Source organism: Pelophylax lessonae (assembly GCF_965119305.1).
Source record: "Pelophylax lessonae genome assembly, chromosome: 7".
NCBI lineage: Eukaryota > Metazoa > Chordata > Amphibia > Anura > Ranidae > Pelophylax > Pelophylax lessonae.
In genome coordinates, this window is record NC_138774.1 from 171,777,618 (window position 1) to 171,804,291 (window position 26,674).

At 42.9% G+C, this 26,674-nt stretch overlaps 1 protein-coding gene across 1 annotated transcript in view; it reads right to left on the reverse strand.

The window, feature by feature from the left end:
• Positions 1-26,674, reverse strand: part of LOC309560944 (ras-like protein family member 11A-like) — a 113,672-nt gene that overhangs the window by 80,318 nt on the left and 6,680 nt on the right. Inside the window, exons 2-3 of the mRNA XM_082264642.1 lie at positions 23,946-24,002; positions 16,945-17,027 (exon numbers count right to left, since the gene is read on the reverse strand). Of these exons, the coding sequence (XP_082120768.1) occupies positions 16,945-17,027; positions 23,946-24,002 (140 nt within the window). The remainder of the gene's footprint in view (positions 1-16,944; positions 17,028-23,945; positions 24,003-26,674) is intronic.

Here is a 26,674-nt window from a genome sequence, read left to right on the forward strand (position 1 = left end):
AAGTTATAACTAAGGGAAAGATTTCTGTCATTTTTGGTGTTTTTTTTTTAACGAGTAATGGCGGCGATCTGCGTTTTTTTTTTGCGGGACTGTGACATTGCGGCGGACAGATCGGACCCTTGACTGACATTTTTGACACTTTTGGGGGTACCAGTGACATTACTACAGTAATCAGTGCTATAAATATGCACTGTTACTGTAAAAATGACACTGGCAGGGAAGGGGTTAATTTTATTGGAGAGGGAGGGGTTAATGTATGCCTGGTGCTTACTAACGTGTGTGGGGGGAGGTGACGGGGGGCCGGATTTAAAGAAACTGCAGCTTCAAACATCTATGAGTGACACAAGACAGATCGCATGTTCAGCTATGCTGAACCCTGCAATCTGTCACTGTTTGTCACTGAGGAGATCCGCCCGCTCTGTTTACACAAGCGGGCGGATCTCCAAACTCGATTCCCCGACTCCTCCCCTGGCCCGACTCCCGCTGTGAATGAATACAGCGGGAGCGAGCCTCCGGTGGCGCGTGAGCGTCGCCCACAAGGGGAGGAGTCCAGCGATGTAGTACTGGACGATAACGAGCCACTGTGCCGCAGTAGAGGTCAAGTGGTTAAAATGCTCTGATTATTGGGGTTTCTGGGGCATTCCAGATGCTTACTACACTACTATTCAGATGGCCCTTGACACAGGCCAAGTAAGTAGAGGTACAAGTTACTATGTTTTCATAGTCAGCTGCATTCACAACTGCTCTCCTCTGTAATATTGCATTGTAGGCAGAAAAAGCTGGCTCTCTGCTATACATAGCCACTGCATGAATGCAGTATATGGATATGATTTACTTCCAGATAAATCAGCATTTTTACAAAATGCACACATACACAAGGACAGTCAGTCCAGCACCCACTATAAACAACAATCCCAGTGACTCATGCCTGCCTGATTGTGATTAAGATATGGCCCTCTGCGTTTTGTGGGAATTTGTGTGGTTTATTCAAGTTGGATGTTCTCCCAAAACAAGTTTAATATAGCATTAGCCTCAATGCTGACAGCAAGGCTTGAAATGTTCTATCTGATGGGACTGAAGAATCATTTCCATGTGCTGGTAAAGGGCTCCCAAGCACCACTTCTGTTATCTGGTTTCTAAACAGTACAAGAAGTGCACGGTGTACCAGGTCTCTGCACCCGCAATAACTGCAAGAATTCCTGATAATGCTTTCATATGGACACTCTCGCTATGGCAGTCTGCTTGACTGTTTGACTTTAGCAGGTCATTAAATCACTGGATTTGCAAACAGAAAGTGGGTCAATAATTTAGTGAATATAGTTTAATCACTGGAAAACAATATGATGGTCACAGCTTAATAAAAGTATTAAAAAAAAGGTTACCCATACATGTAAAAATATTTGGGGAAATTCATAAAGGGTGTTGTAGCCACCCTTTAGAATTCCATCGGGGTGCAACAACAAAAGGGTACCAATTTATATACTTGTCACAGACACAATGAATACTTCTTTCTCAGTGCAATTCCGCCCGCCTTAGCCACTGTGCCCATCACACTGACAGGTGCTTGGCTAAGGACTTTTACACTGCTGCGGGCTGAGCCTGATGAGAAACTGAGCAATTAGTTCCCCATTGTTTCCACTCCACTTTTTTTCCAATTGACAATGGACAGGAGTGGGTAGATCCAGATCTGCTATTCAGTCCAAAAGTGGTTTTTAAATCCACATACTGCTGTGCGTTCTCACCCAAAAGGGAAGCGGACCTGATGGGGAACTCATTTTCTAATTTTTGTATCAGGCTCTGCCCACCCAGTGACAAATCTTTTGCAATGACATCAGCTGTATCCCACAGCCCTTTTGCTTACGTTTAGCTTTGACCCACGGAATCTCCTGCTCAACAGATAAAAGAGACAGTGGATACAGCACTGTGTGGGAAGCTGCACATACGTTGTACATGACCGCTTCCCAGCACAGGCACGGCCTGCTCTGAGTACTGGCATACCTCAGAGTTGGTCTTAACCACCTAAATACCGGACACTTTAACCCCCTTCGTGCCCAGGCCAATTTTTCAGCACTGTCACGCATTGAATGACAATGACTGTCATGCAACACTGCTGTACCCATATTAAAATTTGTATTATTTTGTTTTTTGAGACAGATAGCGTTTTTTTTTTTTTTTTGGTGGTATTAAATCAATATTTTTATTTTTTGTCAAATAAATGAAAAGAGATCAAAAAATTTGAAAAAAGGGACTTTCTTTGTTTCTGTTATAAAGTTTGGAAATAAATCATCTTTCTTCATAAATTTAGGCCAAAGTGTATTCTGGTACATTTCTTTGGTAAAAAAAATAACCCAAATCAGTGTATAATATTTAGTCTGTAGGAAAGTTATAGATTCCACAAGCTATGATATATACAGGTGCATCTCATAAAATTAGAATATCATCAAAAATTTAATTTATTTCAGTAGTTCAATTCAAAAAGTGAAACTCATATAATTTATATAGATGCATTACACACAGAGTGATATATTTCAAAAATGTCTTTCTGTCAATTGTGACGATTTTGCCTTACATCTAGTGAAAACCCAAAATTCAGTATCTCAGAAAATTTGAATATTACAGTACATAAAACCAATATAAAAAATATTTTTAATACAGAAATGTTGGCTTACAGAAAAGTAAGTCCATGTACAGTACAGTATGCACTCAATACCTGGTTGGGGCTCCTTTTGCATGAATTACTGCATCAATGCGGCGTGCCACTGGCATGGAGACGATTAGCGTGTGGCACTGCTGAGGTCTTATGGAAGCCCAGGTTTCTCTGATAGTGGCCTTCAGCTCTTCTGCATTGTTGGGTCTGGTGTCTCTCCTCTTCCTCTTGACAATACCCCACAGATTCTCTATGGGGTTTAGGTCAGGCGAGTTTGCTGGCCAATCAAGCACAGTGATACCATGATCATTAAACCAGGTATTGGTACTTTTGGCAGTGTGGGCAGGTGCCAAGTCCTGCTGAAAAATGAAATCAGCATCTCCATAAAGCTGGTCAGCAGAGGGAAGCATGAAATGCTCTAGAATATCCTGTTAGAAGGCTGCGCTGACTTTGTACTTGATAAAACACATTGGATAATAAAATACATTGGACCAACACCAGTAGTGACCTGGCTCCCCCAATGCATCACGGACTGTGGAAAATTTTGCATTTCATTTGGAAATCAAGGTCCCAGAGTCTGGAGGAAGAGTGGAGAGGCACAGAATCCAAGTTGCATGAGGTCCAGTGTGAAGTTTCCATAGTCAGTGATGATATTCTAATTTTATGAGATGCAGCTCTATATTTGAAAATCGACAGTCTGGATATACTTATTGCCTCATCTCATTTCTTGAAACCCTAAAATGCCAGGACAGTACAAATATCTCAAAAATGACCAATTTTTAGAAAGCAGACAGACCGAGGTATTTAGTAAGAAACATGGTAAGATTTTTGAGGTTGTCATTTTTTGTCTTAAGTTTTTAGAAAATGAAGAAATTAAACAAAACATATTTTTTTTATTTACTATCACCAGAGCAGTACAGTGTAACCGTATGGCTAGTGTGCTGGTGATCAGGGATGGAAAAGATAAAACAATAATAATGTTTTCTTTTTTTTTAATATTTTTACATACTGTGACCAAAGCTGTACAGTGTTAGCATAGTGACACTGTACGACACTGGGGAAATGATCAGGATTTTTATTTTTTTGTACACACTATGATGCTTATACCAGTAATGATCACTTTTAAAAGCAAACATTTTTAAGAATTGCATCCTTTCATTCACTGTGTACTACTGCCACAGCTATCACATGGTAAAGATGCATATGATGTCCAGGATAAGAAAGCTACCGCTTGGCTGTCATTTGACTCTATGCCGGGTGGAAAGCAGTTAATTACAGCCAGTTTCCTACACAGAGAACTGGCAGTAATTCTTTAAAGCAGAGTTCTGTCTTCCCCTCCAAAAATTAAAAGTCAGCAGCTACACATACTGTAGCTGCTGACTTTTAATATTAGGACACTTACCTGTCCTGGAGTCCAGCGATGTCGGCACCGCAGCTGATGTTTCCATCGGCTGTCGGCTGCTGCCGCCACCATTGCCGGTAAGGGAACCTGGCAGTGAAGCCTTGCGGTTTCACGGCCGGGTCCCTACTGTGCATGCGCAAAGCACGCTGCGCATTTCTATTGGCTCAGCGGCGGGGAAAGGAGGAGGGGGCCGAACTTCCGGGAAGGACAGCCGAGGCGCCGTGTCCCGGAAGTGGGGAAGGGTACCTGTCAAAAACAGGTCTAAAACAGGTACCCTCCCCCCTAAAAAGTGCCAAATGTGGCACCGGAGGGGGGAAGCAAAAGAGTGGAAGTTTTACTTTTGGGTGGAACTCCGCTTTAAGAATTTTATGCTGTCTCGGTAATAGATTCTTGAATGAGAACTTCAACTAGTGAGTATGCTTTTTCTTACTTTTATACAGGGCCACGTTTTATTTTTTATTAGTAATTTTTCCATATTTTTTTCCATATTTTTTTCCATATTTTTTTCCATATTAAGGGTTCCTAGTTTTTTATAAGAAATTTTGACATATTTTCCATAGTAACGGTTCCTATTCAAAGTGGTGGTAGTAAGTACTACCTGAATTTGCCACACGTATAGGTAATGTTAATGACACTGGCGCAAATGCTTGCCTGAATTAGGTGCAGGTAGTTCTTAAGGGAACTACCTCCAGAAAACTGTAATTGGGGTCGATTTGAATTTTGGTGATTGTGTTTTAGGCAGAGTGGAGTCTGCAAATTACAGGACAACTTTCAAATTACAGCTTCTATCTATAGGAGTTAAAATTATATATAATGTTTTAACAACAATTAAGAAAAAATTATATTCTTTACAGCAACCAGACATTCAAACGTTGCATAACCAGACAGTGTTTAAACCTCAACCTGTTAACTCTTGTATATCACATGTAGTGACCAGCCAATATCATCAGTACCCTGTTTTCCACACCACTCTACAGTATCTTCACTCCAGTCTTCTTTCTTAGGGTTTGCACTGGCAAGCTATTTAAGGCAATTGTACATTAAAGAGGGGAGGTTATGTAATACATTAATAATAATATTAATAATAATAGGTTGTAATACATTGTGGTAATTTTAAGAGGGCATTCTATCTGTGGCATTGAGGGAAATGGAGAAGTACTATTGTCTGTTCTATGAAGGGGGAATGAAAGGATAACTTGTTATGTGACACATTCTGTGGAGGTATTACCCTCTCTGCTTCATGAAACCATAGTAGGGAGAGATTTTCCTCAAATTTTAAAGATTGTGGCAAAACAAAAAGTGCTGGGAGGATATAGCTCCCCCTACAGGGGAAACACATAACTCCTGACCCTTTTGATAGTGAAAAAAAGAGGAACCTGTTGGGGCGGGCAATGAAGGGGTCAGCCTTTTTACTTTCTCTCTAATAGCCAGGAGGGACAAGAGGAAGCAGAATCTGACCAAATGGGGAATTCTTCCTGACTCGAATAATGAGAGTGAACAGAATGTGGTGCTTGACTTACAGGTCAGAAAAAATTATTTTTGTACAGAAAAACTGAAAGACTCCACGATTACTAGAGCCAGAGAAAACATTACGTTGATAGATGGGGAACCTGTTGAACCTGAAGTTGAGATGTCTTTTTCCTACATGGCTCTTAAAAATAATTTGCTGTATCAAGTATCATGTCCAGAGCGTCAGTATTCTGCACCATCGCCCTCTTTTCGAAGTATGCTGATACCTTTACTGATTATTGAAATTCCTTTTTAAAGAATTGGTATTGATTTGGTGGGACCAGTCCTAAAGTCTGCTCGGGGACATCAGCATGTACTGGTAACATACCTCTCAACTTTCTGAGATGGGAATGAGTGACACCTATTAGCAAAAGTAAGTAGGCATGAGTCCTTTACTGTGTGGCCAGCACTGCACAGCCCTTACACAATAGTCCCACGTGCACGATAAGTACAGGCCTGCCAAAGAAATGACTAGGCTATATGGTGTGCGTGTCAGCAGGAGCTATATGTGCCATGGACTTCTTTTTTTCTTTTCTCCCCACTAGAAGGGAAGTTGTACTTTGAGCGCACTTTCATCACTTTTTGTTGTTTGTTACGCCATTCTGATCAAGGTGTACAGGAGAGCCACACAGGCCTCCCTGGAGCATGGGGCCCAGTTGCAATCGCAACCCCTGTAGTTATGGTCCTGGTAAGGTTTTTTTTTTTTTTTTTTTTACTGTAAGGGCAATAAGATTGTGGAACTCTCTTCCACAATTGGTGGTAGCTGCGGAGAATATGGCTACTTTTTAAATACTCTTGGATGTGCATCTCAAAGATCACAGCATTCAGGGGTATGGGAAATGAATGCATCCACACACACCTACACAGGTTGAACTTGATGGACTGTTGTCTTTATTCAATCTCAACTACTATGTAACTATGTAACTATGTGACACTCCTCTGCCAAGCCCCCCTAAAGGAGAATTGTACAAAACAATGATTGGTTAAACCCATAAGTTCATTTTTTTTACCACTATTCCTTTATATTTGCTTTTGGAATTTACAAATGCAGCAATGTATAAATTGGATGAAAGGTTTGGGAATGGGAATGGGAAACACTTTTTGATAGTTAAATAGTGCATTTTATATACAACTGTATAGATCAGACCAAAATGAGGGACAAATGAGGAGGAAAGAGGAACAGAGGGACATTGTTCCGAATTAGGGACAATCCCTCCAAATAAAGGACAGTTGGGAGCTATGTGGTAATACTGGATTATGCCACATGGTAACCTGCAGCCATTCCCTTGCGTAATACTTCAGCCAAGGGTATTTGCACAGAACTTGTTCAGGTATTTAGCTATGTAGGTATTCCGGATGAACTATTAATGGACCAGGGCACCCAATTTACAGTATGTCCAGAGTCATGAAGCAATTATGTAAGTTGTTCAAAATCTCACACCTCCATACCACCCCCAAAACGGGTGGTCTGGTGGGAAGATTTAATAATGTGCCTAAGAACATGTAAAAAAAAAAAAAAAAAAAGTGGTGGACAATGATGGGAAAATTTGTGATTGTTTACTGCCATGTCTCATCTGTACTTTTTAGATGCCTCAGGCATCTACAGGGTACTTACCTTTTGAGCTACTGTGTGGTAGACATCCCAGGGGATAAGTAGATGTCCCAAAAGAAACATGGGAGGGATAGATGCTATAGAAGCATTATCAAGCATATGTCACCGAGGCAGGATAGGATTGCCGCTTTTATAATTATATAAAAGGTGTGTGTGTGTGTGTGTGTGTGTGTGTGTATATATATATATATATATATATATATATATATACTGTGAGATTCGCATCAACTGTAGAGCGTTGAAAGGACACCGTCACTCACTTTTTCTTTCTATTAAGGGCTTTCCTCTCCCATGTTTATTAAAAGGAAAGTTCATCAAGCAGAAAAAATAACATAGGTTTCCCACGCAGGGGTTTCAGCATTTCTATCCTCAGCAAAAATAAATGATCATTCAGCCCTCCTGGCTTGAACTTGCAGCCCTCCTGGCTTGTACTTGCAGCGCTGCTGCTCTGGCCTCAAACTCAAGGCTCTTGTCTGTCTCCCACAGACTTCACTCACCCAACAGGGTGCACACTGATAGCAGCCTCGTGCTGCACTGACTCCCAGGCCAGACCTCCTGTCTGCCGGGGTGGAGCTGTCTCCAACTGTTAGCTAAACCTTGGAATAATATGAACCCAGCCCACAAGTGTGCAATCAGCAGGCCTGTCTTAATCAAAACCAGGCGTAGATTGCTAACACACACAGTGACCCGGGGTCACCTTCCTACAATACATATATATATATATACACACACACACACAGTATCTCACAAAAGTGAGTACACCTCTTACAGATTTGTAAATATTTTATTATATCTTTTCATGTGACAATACTGGAGAAATTACACTTTGCTACAATGTAAAGTAGTGAGTGTACAACTTGTAGAACAGTGAAAATTTGCTGTCCCCTCAAAATAACCCAACACACAGTCATTATTTGTCTAAGCCACTGGCAACAAAAGTGAGTAGACTCCTTAGTGAAAATGTCCAAATTGGGCCCAAAGTGTCAATATTTTGTGTGGCCACCATTATTTTCCAGTACTGCCTTAACCGTCTTGGGCATGGAGTTCATCAGAGCTGTGCAGGCTGCCACTGGAGTCCTCTTCCACTCTTCCATGATGACATCACAGAGCTGGTGGATGTTAGAGACCTTGCGCTCTTCCACCTTCCGTTTGAGGATGCCCCCACAGATGCTCAATAGGGTTTAGGTTTGGAGACATACTTGACCAGTCCATCACCTTTACCCTCAGCTTCTTTAGCAAGGCAGTGGTCATTATGGAGGTGTGTTTGGGGTCATTATCATGTCGAAATACTGCCCTGCAGCCCAGTCTCCGAAGGGAGGGGATCATACTCGGCCTCAGTATGTCACAGAACATGTTGGCATTCATGGATGGTTCCCTCGATGAACTGTAGCTCCCCAGTGCTGGCAGCACTCCTGCAGCCCCAGACCATGACACTCTCACGACCATGTTTGACTGTAAACAAGACCCACTTGTCTTTGTACTCCTCACCTGGTTGCCGCCACACACGCTTGACACCATCTGAACCAAATAAGTTTATCTTGGTCTCATCAGACCACAGGACATGGTTCCAGTAATCCCTGCCCTTAGTCTGCTTGTCTTCAGCAAACGTTTTGCAGCTTTCTTGTGCATTATCTTTAAAAGGGGCTTCCTTCTGGGACGACAGCCATGCAGACCAATTTGATGCAGTGTGCGGCGTACAGTCCGAGCATTGACAGGCTAACCCCCCCACCCCTTCAACCTCTGCAGCAATTCTGGCAGCACTCATACGTCTATTTCCCAAAGACAACCTCTGGATATGACCCTGAGCAGTTGCACTCAACTTCTTTGGTCGACCAAGGCGAGGCCTGTTCTGAGTGGAACCTGTCTTGTAAAGCCGCTGTATGGTCCTGGCCACCGAGCTGCAGCTCATTTTCAGGGTCTTGGCAATCTTCTTATAGCCTATGCCATCTTTATGTAGGGCAACAATTATTTTATTTAGATCCTCAGAGAGTTCTTTGCCATGAGGTGCCTTGTTGAACTTCCAGTGACCAGCAGTGTTGGTCATCTTACTTTAAAAAAGTAATTAGTTATAGTTACAAATTATTTCTCCCAAAAAGTAATTGAGTTACTGACTCAGTTACCACATTGAAAAAGTAATTAGTTACTCAGAAAAGTAACTGCGACTTTTTTTTACTATTCTATAATGCAATTACGTTCTATGAGATCTTTAATAGTGGTGGCGGTGTGGCACACTGTGGGGGTCTGAGTTCTGAGTCCTCCTGACTGTGAGTAACTGTATTTTGTTTTGTTTTTTGGTACCTGCTGCCTGGAGTGGCTGGCTGTTGGTGGTGTGGCACACGAGTGGTGGCAGTGTGAAACACTGGTGGTGGCGGTGTAAAACACTGGTGGTGGCGGTGTAAAACACTGGTGGTGGCGGTGTGAAACACTGGTGGTGGTGTGGCACACTGGTGGTGGCGGTGTGGCACACTGGTGGTGGCGGTGTGGCACACTGGTGGTGGTGGCGGTGTGGCACACTGGTTGTGGTGGCGGTATGGCACAATGGTGGTGGTGGCGGTGTGGCACACTGGTGGTGGTGGCGGTGTGGCACACTGGTGGTGGTGGTGGCGGTGTGGCACACTGGTGGAGGTGGTGGCGGTGTGGCACACTGGTGGAGGCGGTGTGGATCTGAGTCCTGATTGACTGTGAGGTTTTTATTTTTTTGGTACCTGCTGTGCTGGCTGCTGGAGGTGGTGTGGCCTGGCAGGCATTGGCACACTGTCCGGGTCCGTCTGGCTCCGTCCTCCTCCTGGGGCTGGCGCGCTGTGCTCTCTGCCTCTCGAGCCCGATATACCTTGATATGATTAACCCATTATGAGATGATGGCTGCAGAGGGGCGGAGATGACGGCTGCGGAGGCGGAGATGACGGGGAGATGCAATGCTCTGGCAGAACCTGCCTGGCTACATATCCATGGAGGGTCCTGCAAACTATGGAGATGACTACAGCGGGCGGAGGCAGATCGTTTTTCATGCTATGGAGCTGTGGTGTGGAGTACAGGGAGATGCACTGCTCTGGGGGGGGGGGGGAGGGGGTTTAGTGGCTACATATCCATGCAGGGTCCTGCAAATGTCAGGAGTTGGGGGTTGCCATCCACCATCCAGCAACTAACTCCCATCCCACTACTAAACAGGCCCAATGCACACTCATCTGCAGTCCCAACTCCTGACGTTTGCAGGACCCTGCATGGATATGTAGCCACTAACACCCCCACCCCCCCAGAGCAGTGCATCTCCCTGTACTCCACACCGCAGCTCCATAGCATGAAAAACGATCTGCCTCCGCCCGCTGTAGTCATCTCCATAGTTTCCAAAACCCTCCGTGGATATGTAGCCAGGCAAGTTCTGCCAGAGCATTGCATCTCCCCATCATCTCCGCCTCCACAGCCGTCATCTCCGCCCCTCTACACTGCAGCCATCATCATCTGCCGACTCGAGTGTCTCCTTCCTTGGCTGAGTCTCCTCCTCTTCTACTTCCTGTACCACAGACAGCGGTCATAGAGGAGAGGGGGAATTACAATTACATCTACTGCCATCTGGTGGCAGTAGATGTAATTGCAGTAACGCAGCCGAAAGTATCGGCAGCGTCGTTACAGGGAGAGAACGAGTATCCAGTTAGATTACTCGTTACCCTCAAAAGTAACTGCGTTAAGTAACGCCGTTTACTTTAACGCAGTTACTTCCATATCACTGGTGACCAGTATGAGAGAGTGAGAGCGATAACACTAAATTTAACACGCACGCGAAACGCGTTGACGTCACACGCCGGCCCCGCACAACCCGGAAGAGCCACCAATGCGCTCCAGCTTCTACTCACAGCGCGGAAGTTCGGTCTCAAACCTGGAACACGCCGTCCCCACGAGGTTGGCTGGAGCCGCAGCTAGATGCCGGGCCCTTACCAAGACGCTACCCAGAAAAAACGAGCAGAAGGTTATCCGATTCAAATGCCTTAAATGAACGGTGAGCATAAAATCATACATTGATAGGGGGATAGAGAAAAGGCCATGACCACCAAGCTGTCTATGGACACTCAGGTGATACCTGCCAACTAACGGAAGGCCAGTATTTGGCCCATGGTTAAATTAATTTCCATGGGATACAGCCTAGTAATGGTGTGAGCCCGCGCAGAAAATCCATTGCACTGCGTCTCTCCCCTGCTCCCGCACCTTGCAATTTCTGAAAATACAAGTGACTTTCTGCTCCAGAGGAACGTCTGTTGGTTCGACAATGTTGCCCCATTTACAAGAGGAACTGTATAACACCTCCTGAATAACAAATTTGCCCCCGATCAACACGGGATTTGGCTCTATGCACTTCAATTCAGTTTACTTGGTCTGCAGATATTCCTTTAGACACCGCCTCCCTCATGGTGAAATTAATTTGAAAATTCTAAATTTATTGGCATCCGCTATCTTGATGTGAGAGTTTAGTCTGCTATTAAGTATACTGCTGAAATTTAACAATGAATTATATAGTCCATGACTGAACTTCTTAATTATATCATGACAACCGTACAGTGCTGAGCTGCTAAAATGGAAATATGAAAGAAGGTCATGATCCCTTGCTATCTGGTGGTACATTTTCAGTTTATTATTACATCTTGATCAAGTTTATATTGTGGCATGATTAACCTATGGATCCCTGAGCTCACCGCATCAACAAACCCCGTAAGGAGTGCATGCGGCTTGCCAAGGTTCCCATTGGTTTGATCTTCCGGAGTATGTGTGAGGCCGGCCTTGTGTGAGTGTGTCGTTGTTTTTATGTGTCATATATGTTTTCTGTTGCTATCTTTGAGCCTGTTGATATTTGTAATGTATTCCCCATAATGGGGTTATTTTAGATCATGTCTCAATTCTGATCCTTAATAAAGTTTTTCACTTTTTCACTGAGTTGGTTTGAGCATCCCTTTCTTGCAGCCGTTCCAAGGGGTTGTCTATGGCCCCTTAATCTGTATTTTGTAGTATTGCATTTGGCTGTGGTGGCTCCCCTCCTATTTTTTGAGACCAATTGGATTTCCAAAAGGTCTCTTGACGGTTATGTGTCCAGGCTATACAGGACACAGTTGTCTCACATTTTGGGTGCCCCCATTGGTACTAAATTTAACACACCTGCTCCCCATTCACACCTGAGACCTTGTAACACTAACGAGTCACATGACAACGGGGGGGGGGGGGGTTGTAAATGGCTAATTGGGCCCAATTTAGACAATTTCACTTAGGGGTATACTCACTTTTGTTGCCAGCGGTTTAGACATTAATGGCTGTGTGTTGAGGTATTTTGAAGGGACAGCAAATTTGCACTGTTATACAAGCTGTACACTCACTATTTTACATTGTAGCAAAGTGTTATTTCTTCAGTGTTGTCAGCAGAGCTTTATCTCATTCACTAAGCACTCAACGTGGGATAATTCTTTAGTGGACTGCAACTAAACTTGCAAAGTAAAAAGTCCATATACCTTTATGAAATCATCAACCCCAGTGTGTGTATACTGTATACACAGTATACCAAAGAAAGAGCCACCACACAAACAATTAGCATTTGCCAGTGATCTGTGCCACAACCCCTTCTTTTTTACTAATTGTAATTTGATAGGAGCTGGAGTTTGTCAGTGGCCTACACTTGCCCACTGCCTGCAGCCTATTTCTAAACAGAAAACAAGCGCTTTCATCCACAGCTCACCCCTATATATACACAAGCATCTACATTTTCAAAAGTACACATATACTGTACTTCACGCTATATACAGTTAAGGCAGGATTATCAACAAAGAAGTAATTTCCACATAAAACAGACAGTATTCTCTCAAAATATTGTCTCAACTGCACAAATACTATGCTTATAGGATTGACAAACCTTTCCACAGTGGTCTACATTTTTCTTGACTTCAAAACAAAAAATATTAAACAAACACACATACAAAAAAACAGCGACCATCTCATCTGTATCTGTTTTTATAACTGAATGAACCATGTTATATTAATGGGAAAGGTGAAGTAATAGGCTATCCTGACCCAACAAACTTTTTGTATTTTCAGTGATTTGAAAAAGGAACCAAACTGCCCAAAGACTATAAAAACCATATTATTGATCTACAAATTATCCAGGTTATCACGGAAGAAAGGATCCCAGCTGACCCATGGGTGGTCTTGTTGCATGGTACTACTTTGCCTCTTTCTAAATTTAAACGTTCAGTCATACCCCACATGCTTAATGCTGCAAAGGCTCTGATACCCCTTCATTGGGGCACTCCCACCATTCCCACAGTGCGGGAATGGTTACTAAAAGTGGATGCGACTTGTCAGCTGGAAGAACTCACCTTTATTGCCCGAGACAAGCTGGATCGCTTTCAATCTATCTGGTACTCATGGTCAACCTTTAAAGCCTCACCGGCTTATATTTCTTTACTCACAGATGGCGTTTCTACTAACGCCCCACCCGATTAATGTGTACATGCTAAAACTTTTGTAGCCCGTGGTCTACCCACCCTCTCTCTCCTCCCCCCCCCCCCCCCTTCTTCTATCCTCCTTTTTTTCCTTTCTCTTTCTTCTGCTCTTCTCCCGACATAGCTTTTGTTTTACTGCTCATATTGGTTATGGACTGGTTGTTCGCCTCGAGTCAGAGCTGTGCAGGATAAGATGTATGCATTGTGTATGTGTTCTATCGTATTCTCTGGCACTGCACGGCATATGTTGGTCATTTGTACTTATATTGTTATGACTCTGCTGTTCTCTCACAGTATGCTGTGTCGGATTGTTTTGTCAATGTTCTATTTAACCATTTTCAATAAAAACAAATTAAACAAAAAAAAAAAAAAAAAATTATTGATCTTGAATGGTATATGTCCAACTTTTTGTTCTCCATAAACTAATTTACCTTATTCAACCATTCCTCTATCAAGGGAGCTCTATTCGTTTTTCATCAACTAGATTTAAAAGGGATTTACCCGCATTGAGCAAGCGAGTTACCGGTGAATTTTTTTAAAGGATTTATTAGAAATGTTTATTCCATGAAAGAGTGTTGTCAATGGAATATTGGAAATATTAGGTTGTAGTCATTGGTCCATAATGTGTATCACTGATTATAAGGGTTTGATAAAAGGGACAATTCAGCCACAAATTTAGGAGTGTCTCAGTCATCCCACAGCCCCCCAACAGTATGGAATCACCAGGATAAATCACTGCAAGTTTGGATAGTACTCCGTACCATTAGGGGTATAGCTTATAGCAAGACTCCTGAACTTTAGAGCTAAAAGAAGAGGCATGTACCAACTTTGCTACATTAGCCTTTTGACTGTCAGATACTGTGGAACTGAACTCTCTCTTCCCTGATGAAATAGGAGTCCGGTTGCGACTCTAGATTAAGAAGAAATTTATAGGAAAACAACAGGGGTTTAGTAGTAAAATCTCTCGGCAAACACTCTTTCAAACCACATTTGGTAATATCTCCAGGAATAAATTGGAAAGAAACCCTATTACTAGGTTGAGCAAGTAGTTTCAACCTCCCCCCATCCCCGCCTCCAACAGGGCTATTGGAGAGTAAGCTCTAGTACTATTTACCCTGTCTGAATTAATTAGCTTTGCCTGAGTAAGCTGAGAGTCATCATGTCTATAAAGAGTATAAGAGTGTTTAGAGAGGTGAACTAAATAGGTGATGCTATGGTGGATTGTAATTGGGTAACATTACTTCAAATGAAAGAGTTCTGAAATCTAGATAGTTTCATTCGGCAGGGAGATTCAGGGCCTGGTTGTGAAAAACAGAATGCCATGCTTTGGCTTTATGATGCATGGAGTCTATATGAACTACTGTGATATCTGGGTTATTTCTGATTTTACAAAATAATGCTTTCAATGAAAGAATGAATCATAGAAAAAGAGGGTGCCTTGGTCTCATGCTGTTTTTATTTGCAATGAGGTTGACAAAGTGTTAATAACCTTAACCCTTGCTGCTGGACAAACTGTCTAGTGCTCCTACCCACCGAAGCATATTCTCATTCATTACCAATTGTAAAAACTCATTCCTAAAACCCAATCTGTTCTATACAATGCTTTTTCACCATCTGTTGACAGAATAAGCACAGGGGAGTATTAGCTTTCACCCAATGGATGAGTGGAGAGTGACCTCTTAACTATTCCTGGTTTCCCAGCCCACCTGGTCCCAGTGAAATACCCTGTCAGGTAAAATTTCAATCTGTATACAAGGTTTTTGACCACAAATTTCATATCCACATTCAAAGGGGGCATGGGCCTAAAATGCTGGCATTTGGTAGTATCTTTGCACTCTTTAGGGATTATTGTAATATGAGTCAGAAAGACCTCAGAAGCCACAGGAAATGTTCTCTGGCAAAACCATCCAGTAGCTATGGCTTTTCACGGTCATAGATATATCTTCCACCAAATATATTCCTGCTTTAAGGCTGTAGAAATGTGTTTCGTTAGCTCTGGGAAAGACACCTCCTCAGATGTTCTCTGATTTTATGCCTCTGTTTTTCCTGTGCTATAAGGGGTTCCGCCACCTAAATGTATGTAAATCCTGATAACAATCCCTATATGTTGAGGTATAAAAGATATCTGAACAATTGTCCACCCAGGAGGTGGTCAATTTATGGATGTATGTTCTCTCTACCCATTTTTTTTAAGCTCTTTCGCATGCAACCTACCACTTTTTTAGAAGTTTTGCACCTGACGATGTAACTCTCTGACGATATAACTCTCTGTGTAATTTCTTGGCATTTGGAATATAGCTGCAGGGATTCCCCATATCCCCACCCTACCCACAGAGTTTTGATTTCTAGATATTGTTGGATCAATTTCAAGATGTGTGTCTGACGTTTCTTCTTGAGTTGTGCCCCCTGGGCTATAAATCCCCCCCCCCCCCTTACCATGACTATATGGGCCTCCCAGAGGCTTCTCCTTTTCACCTCCTCCAAGTAATTTTTCTCGCAGTATAAAGGAATAGTTTGCCTCACAAGTGCTTCTACTACTACATCATCAAGCATGTTCTCATTTAGTCTCCATTTCCACTTTCCAGGGTGACTTTCAGGGGCATTTTAAGAGAATAGAAACCAATGCGTAATCCAATATTGGTAAAGGATTAATATCCATGAATTGAACTGTCTCTAGGGCTGACCATACATGAGACATTTTCATTCAACCACCAACCATGTATGGCCAGTTTAAGGATATGTGGCCAAGGAACATTAAATCTCTTCTAGAAAAGGACTGATAGGTGATCAAATATTACGTAAAATTTTTCTCAGAGGCATGAATCAGTCTCAGGTTATTTCAACAACCTTAAGAGTTTCTAAAATGTTTCTGGGCTGCTGCAGACAAAGAGGGCCTGCCTGAGGAGGTGTTAAATGAGGGCTCCAAGCTCATATTAAAATCCCCACCAACCAACAATAGGCCTTCTGGGAACTCAAGTAATCTCTGTATAAATTTAGCAAGAAAAATCAGCTGTTGGGTATTTGGGGCATACACCGTAATTGTCTAACTTCTCACAATCAATTTCTCTTAAACAGGGACAGCCAAACACTGATTGAAATTTGGCCAGTCTCTGCTGAACCAGCTGTTTTTTGATCCATCTATTGCCACTTTTAGATTTAGATTTGAAAAAAAAAAACTATATTTTCTACTTTCTGTTTTAAAGAAACCCAATAAAATCAAATTTGGTCATAGTTTACATACAATTTTTCACAGGATTGTGGCTTTTTAACATGTATATGTTGCAGATACAAAGCTTACCTCCATTGATACATAAGGTGTATCTTGCACTTGGAGTGAAATTTGCTCCCCATCAATTGTGACTTTCCTTGAATACAATGCACCTGCACAGTAACAAAGCAAGTTTAAATTAAATTGTGTCTCTGTACGTTTGTATTTCTAACATATTCATGATTCACAAAAGGTAAAAAAAAACTTGATGCAGCCCTGGATCTTTGGTAGTGAACCCTGTGTGTGATGCCCTAGGACAACAGATGACCTGGGATAAAAGGTAAATCATATACAGTATATATTGCACACATGCTGACTTTTGGAAACTCACACACTGGGTACTGAAATATACCTAGAATGAAATTGAAAAAAAAATAAAAAACTTTTATGGCAATCTGATTTCTGCAAAACATTTAGGGCCCTTTCACACTTGGAGTCAGTCAGGCAGACTCCGTTTTTCTCAGCGGGAGATCGATCCGCCGATTCCCCGCTGAGCAGGAGGATGACAACTGTATCTCCGTGCTGTGTGCAGAGACAGAGCTGTCAGGTCCCTATGCATCTCTATGGGGGAATCGGATGGGAACGGACTGTCTGTCCATTCTTATCCGATCCGCTGGACGGATGGAAAATAGGGTTTCCATCCATCCAGATTTGACGGATCGGATGTCAGCGGACATGTCTCCGCTGACATCCGATGCCCCATAGAGATGTATGCGGTGACTGTTCAGATCCGCCTGTCAGTTTTTTTGGCGGATCTGAAAGGTCCGCCTGTGTGAAAGGGGCCTTAGGCTCCTTTCACACCAGAGGACCGATTGAGTCCACCTGTCAGTTTTTCGGGCGAACCCGATTGGACCACCCATTATTCTCTATGGGGAGGCGGATGTCAGCAGACTTGTTTCCGGGGACCCAAAGACTGCAAAAAAACTGGCCCGGGTGAGGAAGGCGCTAGATCCTTGAACAGGTAAGTGTCCTTTTTTTTAAGAGTCAGCAGATAAGTAATTAATAATAAAATACAAATAATGACTTTTTTTTTTTTTTGGTACGACTGAAGAACTGCTTTAAAGTGGCTCTTCACCCTTTACTGCATGATTCCTCCTCTCCACCCCTCCTCCAGTCCTGAGCATGTCAAGCGCTGTTTTTTTTCCCATGTTTACATTTTTAAAAATAAAAAAAATGTCTGTCTCCACCCCCTTCCTTGTACAGCACCCCTTTGACTCCTAGAATATTCACATCACATATCCAAGGAGACAAAGCCTTCCACTTAGTAAAGATGGAGGGGGGGGTGGGCCTAGAAGGGTATAATTAAAAGGTGTGCCTGACTAAACACGGAACAGTGGGCAGCCTCTGGATAACATCGGAGCAAAACATGGTGAAGCGGGACCGAGTGCTACCAGTAAAAAAGGGGATCTCAGCTGGACATCCCTGGATCCACTGGGTGGGTGAGTATCTAAACCGTGCAGAGCTAACCACCAGGTAAGTGGGGGTATGAACAAAAAAAGGGGGGGGGGTGGAATATTGCTTTAAAGAGCTCTGAGGCAAATGGAAAATAAAGTTCCATCAAATGGTAGGCTATATACAGTTTAAATATAAAAACAATTTATTTTCAATGATTTTTAGGCAGCAGTAAAATATTAGTAGTACGGTATATTTTTAGTGGTAGCTATTAGTATTGTTAACCTGTATAACACAGGTACCATTATTGTTTAATGAAATGTCAAATAACGAAAACAAGGCTGGAAAGCAGGAACTCTAATGCTGTAACAGGTCTACAGGCTGGTATTTAAAAAAAAAGTGGTGAGTAGGGGAAATGAATACAGAAAAACTTTCTCTATCAAGCCTTCACTTGGTATATGAAAACCAGCCTAGTATGTGAATGTACAACATTTAGGAAAGGGCAACTGACTGTGGTTTACACAAATAGCCTTCAGGTAGCCTGTCACCGGTGGCCCTGCCCCTTACCTGTTTAAAAAGTGTCAGATGGAGGAGTGGGCAGTCGCGGTTAGCCTTTGACGAGTTTGTTTTTTTCGGGTCCAGCAAGCGGCATGATTGATGATGGATCTACATCGGGGACATTATTTTTGTATTTTTTAAAAAAGGAATTGTCAAAAACTCTGTTATTTTTTCTAAGTGACACTTTTTTAGTGAATGAGTAGGGGTACATTGTACCCCTACTCATTCACATGGGGGGCCAGGATCTGGGGACCCTCTTGTTAAAGGGGGCTTCCATATTCTGATAAGCCCCCCACCTACAGACCCAACAAACACAGCCCAGGGGTGTAAGAAAGAGGCCATTGTCCCTATCAACATGGAGTCTAGGTGCTTTGGGGTGGAGGGGCAGAGCCCCCCCCTGCCACAAAGCACCTGCCCATATTGGGGGCATGTGGCCTGGTATGGTTCAGGAGGAGGGTGCTCACTCGTCCCCTCCCTTTCCTACATTGCCTGGCTGCATGCTCAGTTAAGGGTCTGGTATAGATTGGGGTAGATACCCCACACCAATTTTTTTTTTCATTTTGGCATAGGGTTCCCCTGCAAATCCATACTAGACCCAAAGGGCCTGGTATAGATCTAGGGGGGGGGCACTCTGTTTTTTTCACAAATCTTTTTTTCCGGCACTTCTTTTTTTTACATTCAGCTGTCAGGGGGGAGTTGATGACTAATTGGTTGTTAAGGACGCATCGGCCAGCTTCCGCCTCTGCTTTTTAGCAGCCAGCTATATGCAGTGTTTTTAAAGGAAAAAAAAAACACAAAACGCATGAGAACGGCATGCAAAAATGCATTATAAATGCGGGTTTGAAAATGCAGAACGTGCCTGAAAAACGCATCAACCGCATAGATGTGAACTTAACTTGAAGTGGAGCACTTTTTTTGGACTGTTGTTTTGTCTTTGTCACTTATAGACTGATGGTGGAACGGACACTTAAATATTATATTGGATTACTTTTCATATATAACTTTCACATGTGTTTTCTGCACTTAAAAATGCATATTTAAATATTTTTATATATATACAATGCATTGCGAAAGTATTCGGCCCCCTTGAACTTTTCAACCTTTTGCCACATTTCAGGCTTCAAACATAAAGATATAAAACTGTAATTTTTTTTTTTGAAGAATCAACAACAAGTGGGACACAATCATGAAGTGGAACGAAATTTATTGGATATTTCAAACTTTTTTAACAAATAAAAAACTGAAAAATTGGGCGTACAAAATGATTCAGTCCCCTTAAGTTAATACTTTGTAGCGCCACCTTTTTCTGCAATTACAGCTGTAAGTCGCTTGGGGTATGTCTCTATCAGTTTTGCACATCGAGAGACTGAAATTTTTGACCATTCCTCCTTGAAAAACAGCTCGAGCTCAGTGAGGTTGGATGGAGAGCGTTTGTGAACAGCAGTTTTCAGTTCTTTCCACAGTTTCTCGATTGGATTCAGGTCTGGACTTTGACTTGGCCATTCTAACACCTGGATATGTTTATTTGTGAACCATTCCATTGTAGATTTTGCTTTATGTTTTGGATCATTGTCTTGTTGGAAGACAAATCTCCGTCCCAGTCTCAGGTCTTTTGCAGACTCCATCAGGTTTTCTTCCAGAATGGTCCTGTATTTGGCTCCATCCATCTTCCCATCAATTTTAACCATCTTCCCTGTCCCTGCTGAAGAAAAGCAGGCCCAAACCATGATGCTGCCACCACCATGTTTGACAGTGGGGATGGTGTGTTCAGGCTGATGAGCTGTGTTGCTTTTACGCCAAACATAACGTTTTGCATTGTTGCCAAAAAGTTCGATTTTGGTTTTATCTGACCAGAGCACCTTCTTCCACATGTTTGGTGTGTCTCCCAGATGGCTTGTGGCAAACTTTAAACGACACTTTTTATGGATATCTTTAAGAAATGGCTTTTTTCTTGCCACTCTTCCATAAAGGCCAGATTTGTGCAGTATACGACTGATTGTTGTCCTATGGACAGAGTCTCCCACCTCAGCTGTAGATCTCCGCAGTTCATCCAGAGTGATCATGGGCCTCTTGGCTGCATCTCTGATCAGTCTTCTCCTTGTATGAGCTGAAAGTTTCGAGGGGCGGCCAGGTCTTCATAGATTTGCAGTGGTCTGATACTCCTTCCATTTCAATATTATCGCTTGCACAGTGCTCCTTGGGATGTTTAAAGCTTGGGAAATCTTTTTGTATCCAATCTGGCTTTAAACTTCTCCACAACAGTATCTCGGACCTGCCTGGTGTGTTCCTTGTTCTTCAGGATGCTCTCTGCGCTTAAAAAAGGACCTCTGAGACTAATCACAGTGCAGGTGCATTTATACGGAGACTTGATTACACACAGGTGGATTCTATTTATAATCATTAGTCATTTAGGTCAACATTGGATCATTCAGAGATCCTCACTGAACTTCTGGAGAGAGTTTGCTGCACTGAAAGTAAAGGGGCTGAATAATTTTGCACGCCCAATTTTTCAGTTTTTTATTTGTTAACAAAGTTTGAAATATCCAATAAAATTTGTTCCACTTCAGGATTGTGTCCCACTTGTTGTTGATTCTTCACAAAAAATTACAGTTTTATATCTTTATGTTTGAAGTCTGAAATGTGGCAAAAGGTTGCAAAGTTCAAGGGGGGCCGAATACTTTCGCAAGGCACTGTGTGTGTGTGTGTGTGTATATATATATAATCTTCCTCTACCATTTTTAGCATGGAAACTATCTATGCAACTAAGTGAAGGTAGCCACACCCCGCCCCACCCCGCCCCGCCCACCAGCTTAGTCGGCCAGTGGAGAAGCTGCCGGTGTTCCGTGAAAAAAACCATACCCGTGAGAAAACCATACCCTCGTCACTTCCGGTTCAGCTACGGAGGGTATGGATTTCTCACGGTAGTTAAACTTGCGGCGGGTACATTAAAACACTTCGGGTGCAACACAAATCATGTCCTCTCCTATCGCTGTAACATCCCTCATCTCCGGTAATAAATATAAAAGCGGATCACGGAGCCGCGATCGCCGTCACATTTACGTCTCATACACCCGCCGCCGCTTTTATATTTATTACCGGAGATGAGGGATGTTACAGCGATAGGAGAGGAGATGATTTATGTTGCACCCGAAGTGTTTTAATGTACCCACCGCAAGTATAACATTAGAAACAGTGCCGTGATATTTTCATGCCCACCGAGCATGCGCACTTGTCAAATTCTTTCTCCTTCAATTACGTATCCGGGGCTCTGAGCATGCGCACTACTGCGCTGCTCTGCTGTTTCAGACCGGAAGTGACGAGGGGTATGGTTTCTTCACGGGGTATGGTTTTTTAACGTTACACCGGCTCACAGAGAGACCATCAGGTGACAGGTCTTCCAGCTACAGGAGGCTACACGTGGGGGAAAAGCTGCACTGTACTGCACTCAGGGGAGAAAGCAAAGGAAGCTTGCAGCTCCCTATGGGCAGCCCTGGTTGCATAGATTCAACCTGAAGGTCCTCCAGCGGATAGGAGCGGCGGCATATGTAGGAACCATTCCGTCCATTTCTCTCCTGCCGCCTCTGGATGCCTGGAGGAGGGGGAGGAGGAGAAGAAGCAGACTCTCAGTGGCTGCAGGCAAGAAATGGACGGATCGGTTCCTACATATGCCATCGCTCCCACCCAGGCCTCCACTGCTTACAACCCCTTCAGTGACTTACGGTAAGTCACTTACCTCAGGTCAGGCTTTGCCGGCGCCCCCTGGTATGTTGCATCCTAGGCGGCTGCCTGGGTCGCCTTACTGGTAGCACCAGCCCTGTACCTGATCTTACTACTGGTATGGTGTAATGTCCCAGTGTTATGCTTGTAAAAAGGTGTGATTTACCAATATTGTGTTTGCAATAAGGTGTAATGGCCTGTGTTGTGCTTGTCATAAGGTGTGATGTGCCTCTACTATGCTTGCAATATGGTGACAACAAGCATTCCTCTGGCACATCACCATCATCTCACAAGTCTAAATATATGTGTTTAAATATATATTTATGATTTGAGGTTGATAACACACATTATTGTTGGCATTATTGGGAAAGCATTGTATATGAAGCTTTGCTATTTCATGTGTACGAGTTGCGGGGATTTCATATAGCGCGGAGGGCTTTGAGTGACTGCTGGAAACCTCCGAAACTTCCAATTCCCTTTTATACATTTTTTTTTATGGGACAGGGAGGATTAGGGAACAAAATAGAATGCTACATATGTTTCCCTATACATGGTGGATAGCTTATATAGGAACATTACCTTTAAAAATGTAGAGAATTATTAAAATTGATCTAAACAAGAAAAAATAAAAATGGCAATCTTTTTTAGGGGGGGTCTCAATACAGCTCCTAGCCAAGGGCGCTGGAGACCCTAGGTATGCCTCTGGCTAGAAGCCTACAGTATGTGTGCGCATGGACATATAGGACAACATGCAGGGGAGTTTAGAGGCAGTAAGAAAAAAAGTTGGACGCCCCTGATGTAGCTTCAAAAATGGCCAGAGTGCATGACTTAAGTAGACCTTTATACTACACAGACCTACATACCTGTCAGGCTGTGGACAGGCTTTTACTGAGGTAAGTGGGAACTGTGCTGTGGTTGCACAGGTAGCAGTGTGCTAAATCTTGAAGAATCTATAACCAAACCACTTGGAAAGGGGAACAGTAAGGGGTAAGGACACTGAAAGTGCAATCATCATTTATCACCACTATTTGGAATGATGTTCTTACGGAAGAAGGAAACAATACATTACCAAAAAAAAAAAAAAAAAAACCCAAAGAAAACAGACTATGATACAAAGAACCAGAATGCACACCCCCCAGAGTCTATTATTAAATAGATTCTTTTTGTGTACTTTGCTTTCTGTGCTAAAGAAGCAAATGTAGGGCCAGGTAAATGGCAGGCTAGGTTCGTCTTTTTACATGATATTGATTTGCATTAATCTTGTGCATTTCACCTGTTAACACAAAGAGGAATTTGTAGTTTTCTCATTTTGTAAGCACATGCTGGGTAATTAATCTCCCTCTCCACCCTCTATTCAAACTTACCAGTGTTTGCTTCGTAGTCTCCAATAAACCTTTTTGTCAGAAATCTTACAACCAAAGCTAGAACAAAAGAAAAGGAAAAGCTGTGTTATTGTGATTTAAGAAGGCTGAAGGATTACATATTTATTGAGTCTTAAATTACTGCCTCACTGCATTTTTTCACAAAGTCAATGTAGGATTGCTCAATAACATTGACAAACGTGGTGCAAAATGTAATGCGATGCATTGTTATCTAACTTGACAGGTTTCAGCAGAACAAGGTTGTAGTTCACACAAAACTATGCAGCTGATAATTCATTAATTGATGATTGTTAATTATTAATTCTCAAAAAACATTCAAATGTTGATGTCTGGAAACAAGGTATCATTTTCTTGTTCAGAGGTTTTTTATTAAAGAAAACATTGCAATGTCCAGGCGATAAAATGCAGAAATACAACTGGTCACCCTCCTTTACCACAATAAACACATTTTGTACATTTTTTTACAGTCGACTATTGACAACATAACAAGGTATGGAATGTCATAGAGCACTATATACCTTTAGAGACAAACATTGGTTCCCCTTATACGGGGAAGGTAAAATATACAGAGAGCTCCAAATACACTATACGTGGGGTAGGTGATAACGGTCAACAAAGATGTACAGTGGGGAAAATAATTATTTGATCCCCTGCAGATTTTGTAAGTATACCCACATACAAAGAAATTAACCACTTCTGGACCGGTAGATTTTCCCTCTTAATGACCAGGCCATAATTTGCGATTCTGAACTGCGTTACTTTAACAGACAATTGCTCGGTTGTGGGACGCTGTACCCAAAAAAAATTGATGTCCTTTTTTTCCCACAAATAGAGCTTTCTTTTGGTGGTATTTGATCATCTGTGCAATTTTTTTTTTTTTTTTTTTTGCGCTATAAACAAAAAAAGAGTGACGATCCTGAAAAAAAAATATATAAATTTTCACTTTCTGCTATATAACATTCCCAAAAAAAAAAAAGATGTAAAACCAAAATTTTTCCACCTTTTAGGCCAATTTGTTTTCTGCTACATATTTTTGGTAAAAAAAACAAAAAAAAAACACAATCAGCTAATTTGATGGTTATCGCGTCTACTAACTATGGGAAAGATTTATGTCATTTTTATTGGTTTTTTTTTTTTTTTTACTAGAAATGGCAGTGATCTGCGATTTTTAGCGGGACTGCAATATTGCGGTGGACAGATCGGACCCCTAACTGACATTTTTGACACTTTTGGGGGGACCAGTGACATTACTATAGTAATCAGTTCTAAAAATATGCACTGTTACTGTAATGATGACACCGGCAGGGAAGGGGTTAGCACTGTGGGCGATCAAGGGGTTAAATGTGAGCCTAGGGGATTGATTCTAACTGTGGGCGGCATGGCTTGTGAAATGACCATAGAGACCCGTGTTCTGATGTAGCACCCTACAAGGTAGGTGCTAGGCAAAGTATAGTGGGCCTTGGCTGCCTAACAGCAGGGCCATGGTTTTCAGCTGGGCTGTCATGTCTCCCAGGTGTTGCTATTGAGACTGGGGAGTGTTCCCACTGGCTCCACAAGAAGGGTTCGCATTGGGCAATGGAGGAAACCCAATCAGTGGCACATTCAGGCCTGTATCTACCCCAGAAAGGCAGATTCTGCCGCACAGGATTCTAGGAGTGGGTATAAGCTTGAGGGGAACGCATGATGTAGCGTCTTTGGCGGGAAGCAGAGTCCCAGGAGTACGGCTGTCTCTACTCCTGTCAGAAGGATCGGGTGTCTCGGGTGGCTTGCCTGAGGATACAGAGAGAGCTGAGCTGAGCTGCAGAGAGGATCCGGTGTGCCTAAGACCAGCAGAGTTGAGGGGGGCCCAGTTTCAGGAAAGCATTCTAAGTTTGTGAGTACTTTAACTGCCCCTGGGGGTCTGCCTAGCTGACAGAGAGGACCATTCTGGTGAAGGTCCAAGGGATCCAGGAGCTAGCTAGCAGTAAAGGGGGTGCCTAGTGAGAGGACCCTGAAGTGTCAGAGAGGGTGCCTAGTGAGAGGACCCTGAAGTGTCAGAGGGGGTGCCTAGTGAGAGGACCCTGAAGTGTCAGAGGGGGTGCCTAGTGAGAGGACCCTGAAGTGTCAGAGGGGGTGCCTAGTGAGAGGACCCTGAAGTGTCACAGGGGGTGCCTAGTGAGAGGACCCTGAAGTGTCAAAGGGGGCGCCAGCGGTTGGGCCATGAATAGTTAATGTGTACAGCGTGCAGTGTGCAGTGTTGAGAGTTGCAGCAGTACAAGCAGTTACAAGGAGCTACCTCAGTCAGTGAAGGGCTGGAGGGAGCTGTTCACAGGACTTTTGAGCTTAATAGAGTGTCAAGAGTCAAGTTTCTCTACAGTCCAGGATCTTTTGAGTTAACCAGAGGGTTATAAGTCAAGGTCTAGCACAGTTCAGTAATAAAGCAATCTTCAAGCGTCAGTAAGCATTGGTCGGCATCCAGCTGGCGTCAAGACAGCGCTAACAGGCATTTTTCTACAAAGTGTCCCCGTTTTACCTAGTTGAGCCAGAGAAGTATCCCACTCATTCCCTTCTCCCATCCCCATTACAAAATTAACAAAACAAACCAAAGATGCCAGAATGGTCATTGTCTCAACTCTCACACTTGGGTACTCAGCTTAAATGGGCTGAAGGTGTCACCGGTAACAGTGGCAGACCCATCTCAGGCCCAATGCCTGGAAATGCCTAGCTACACC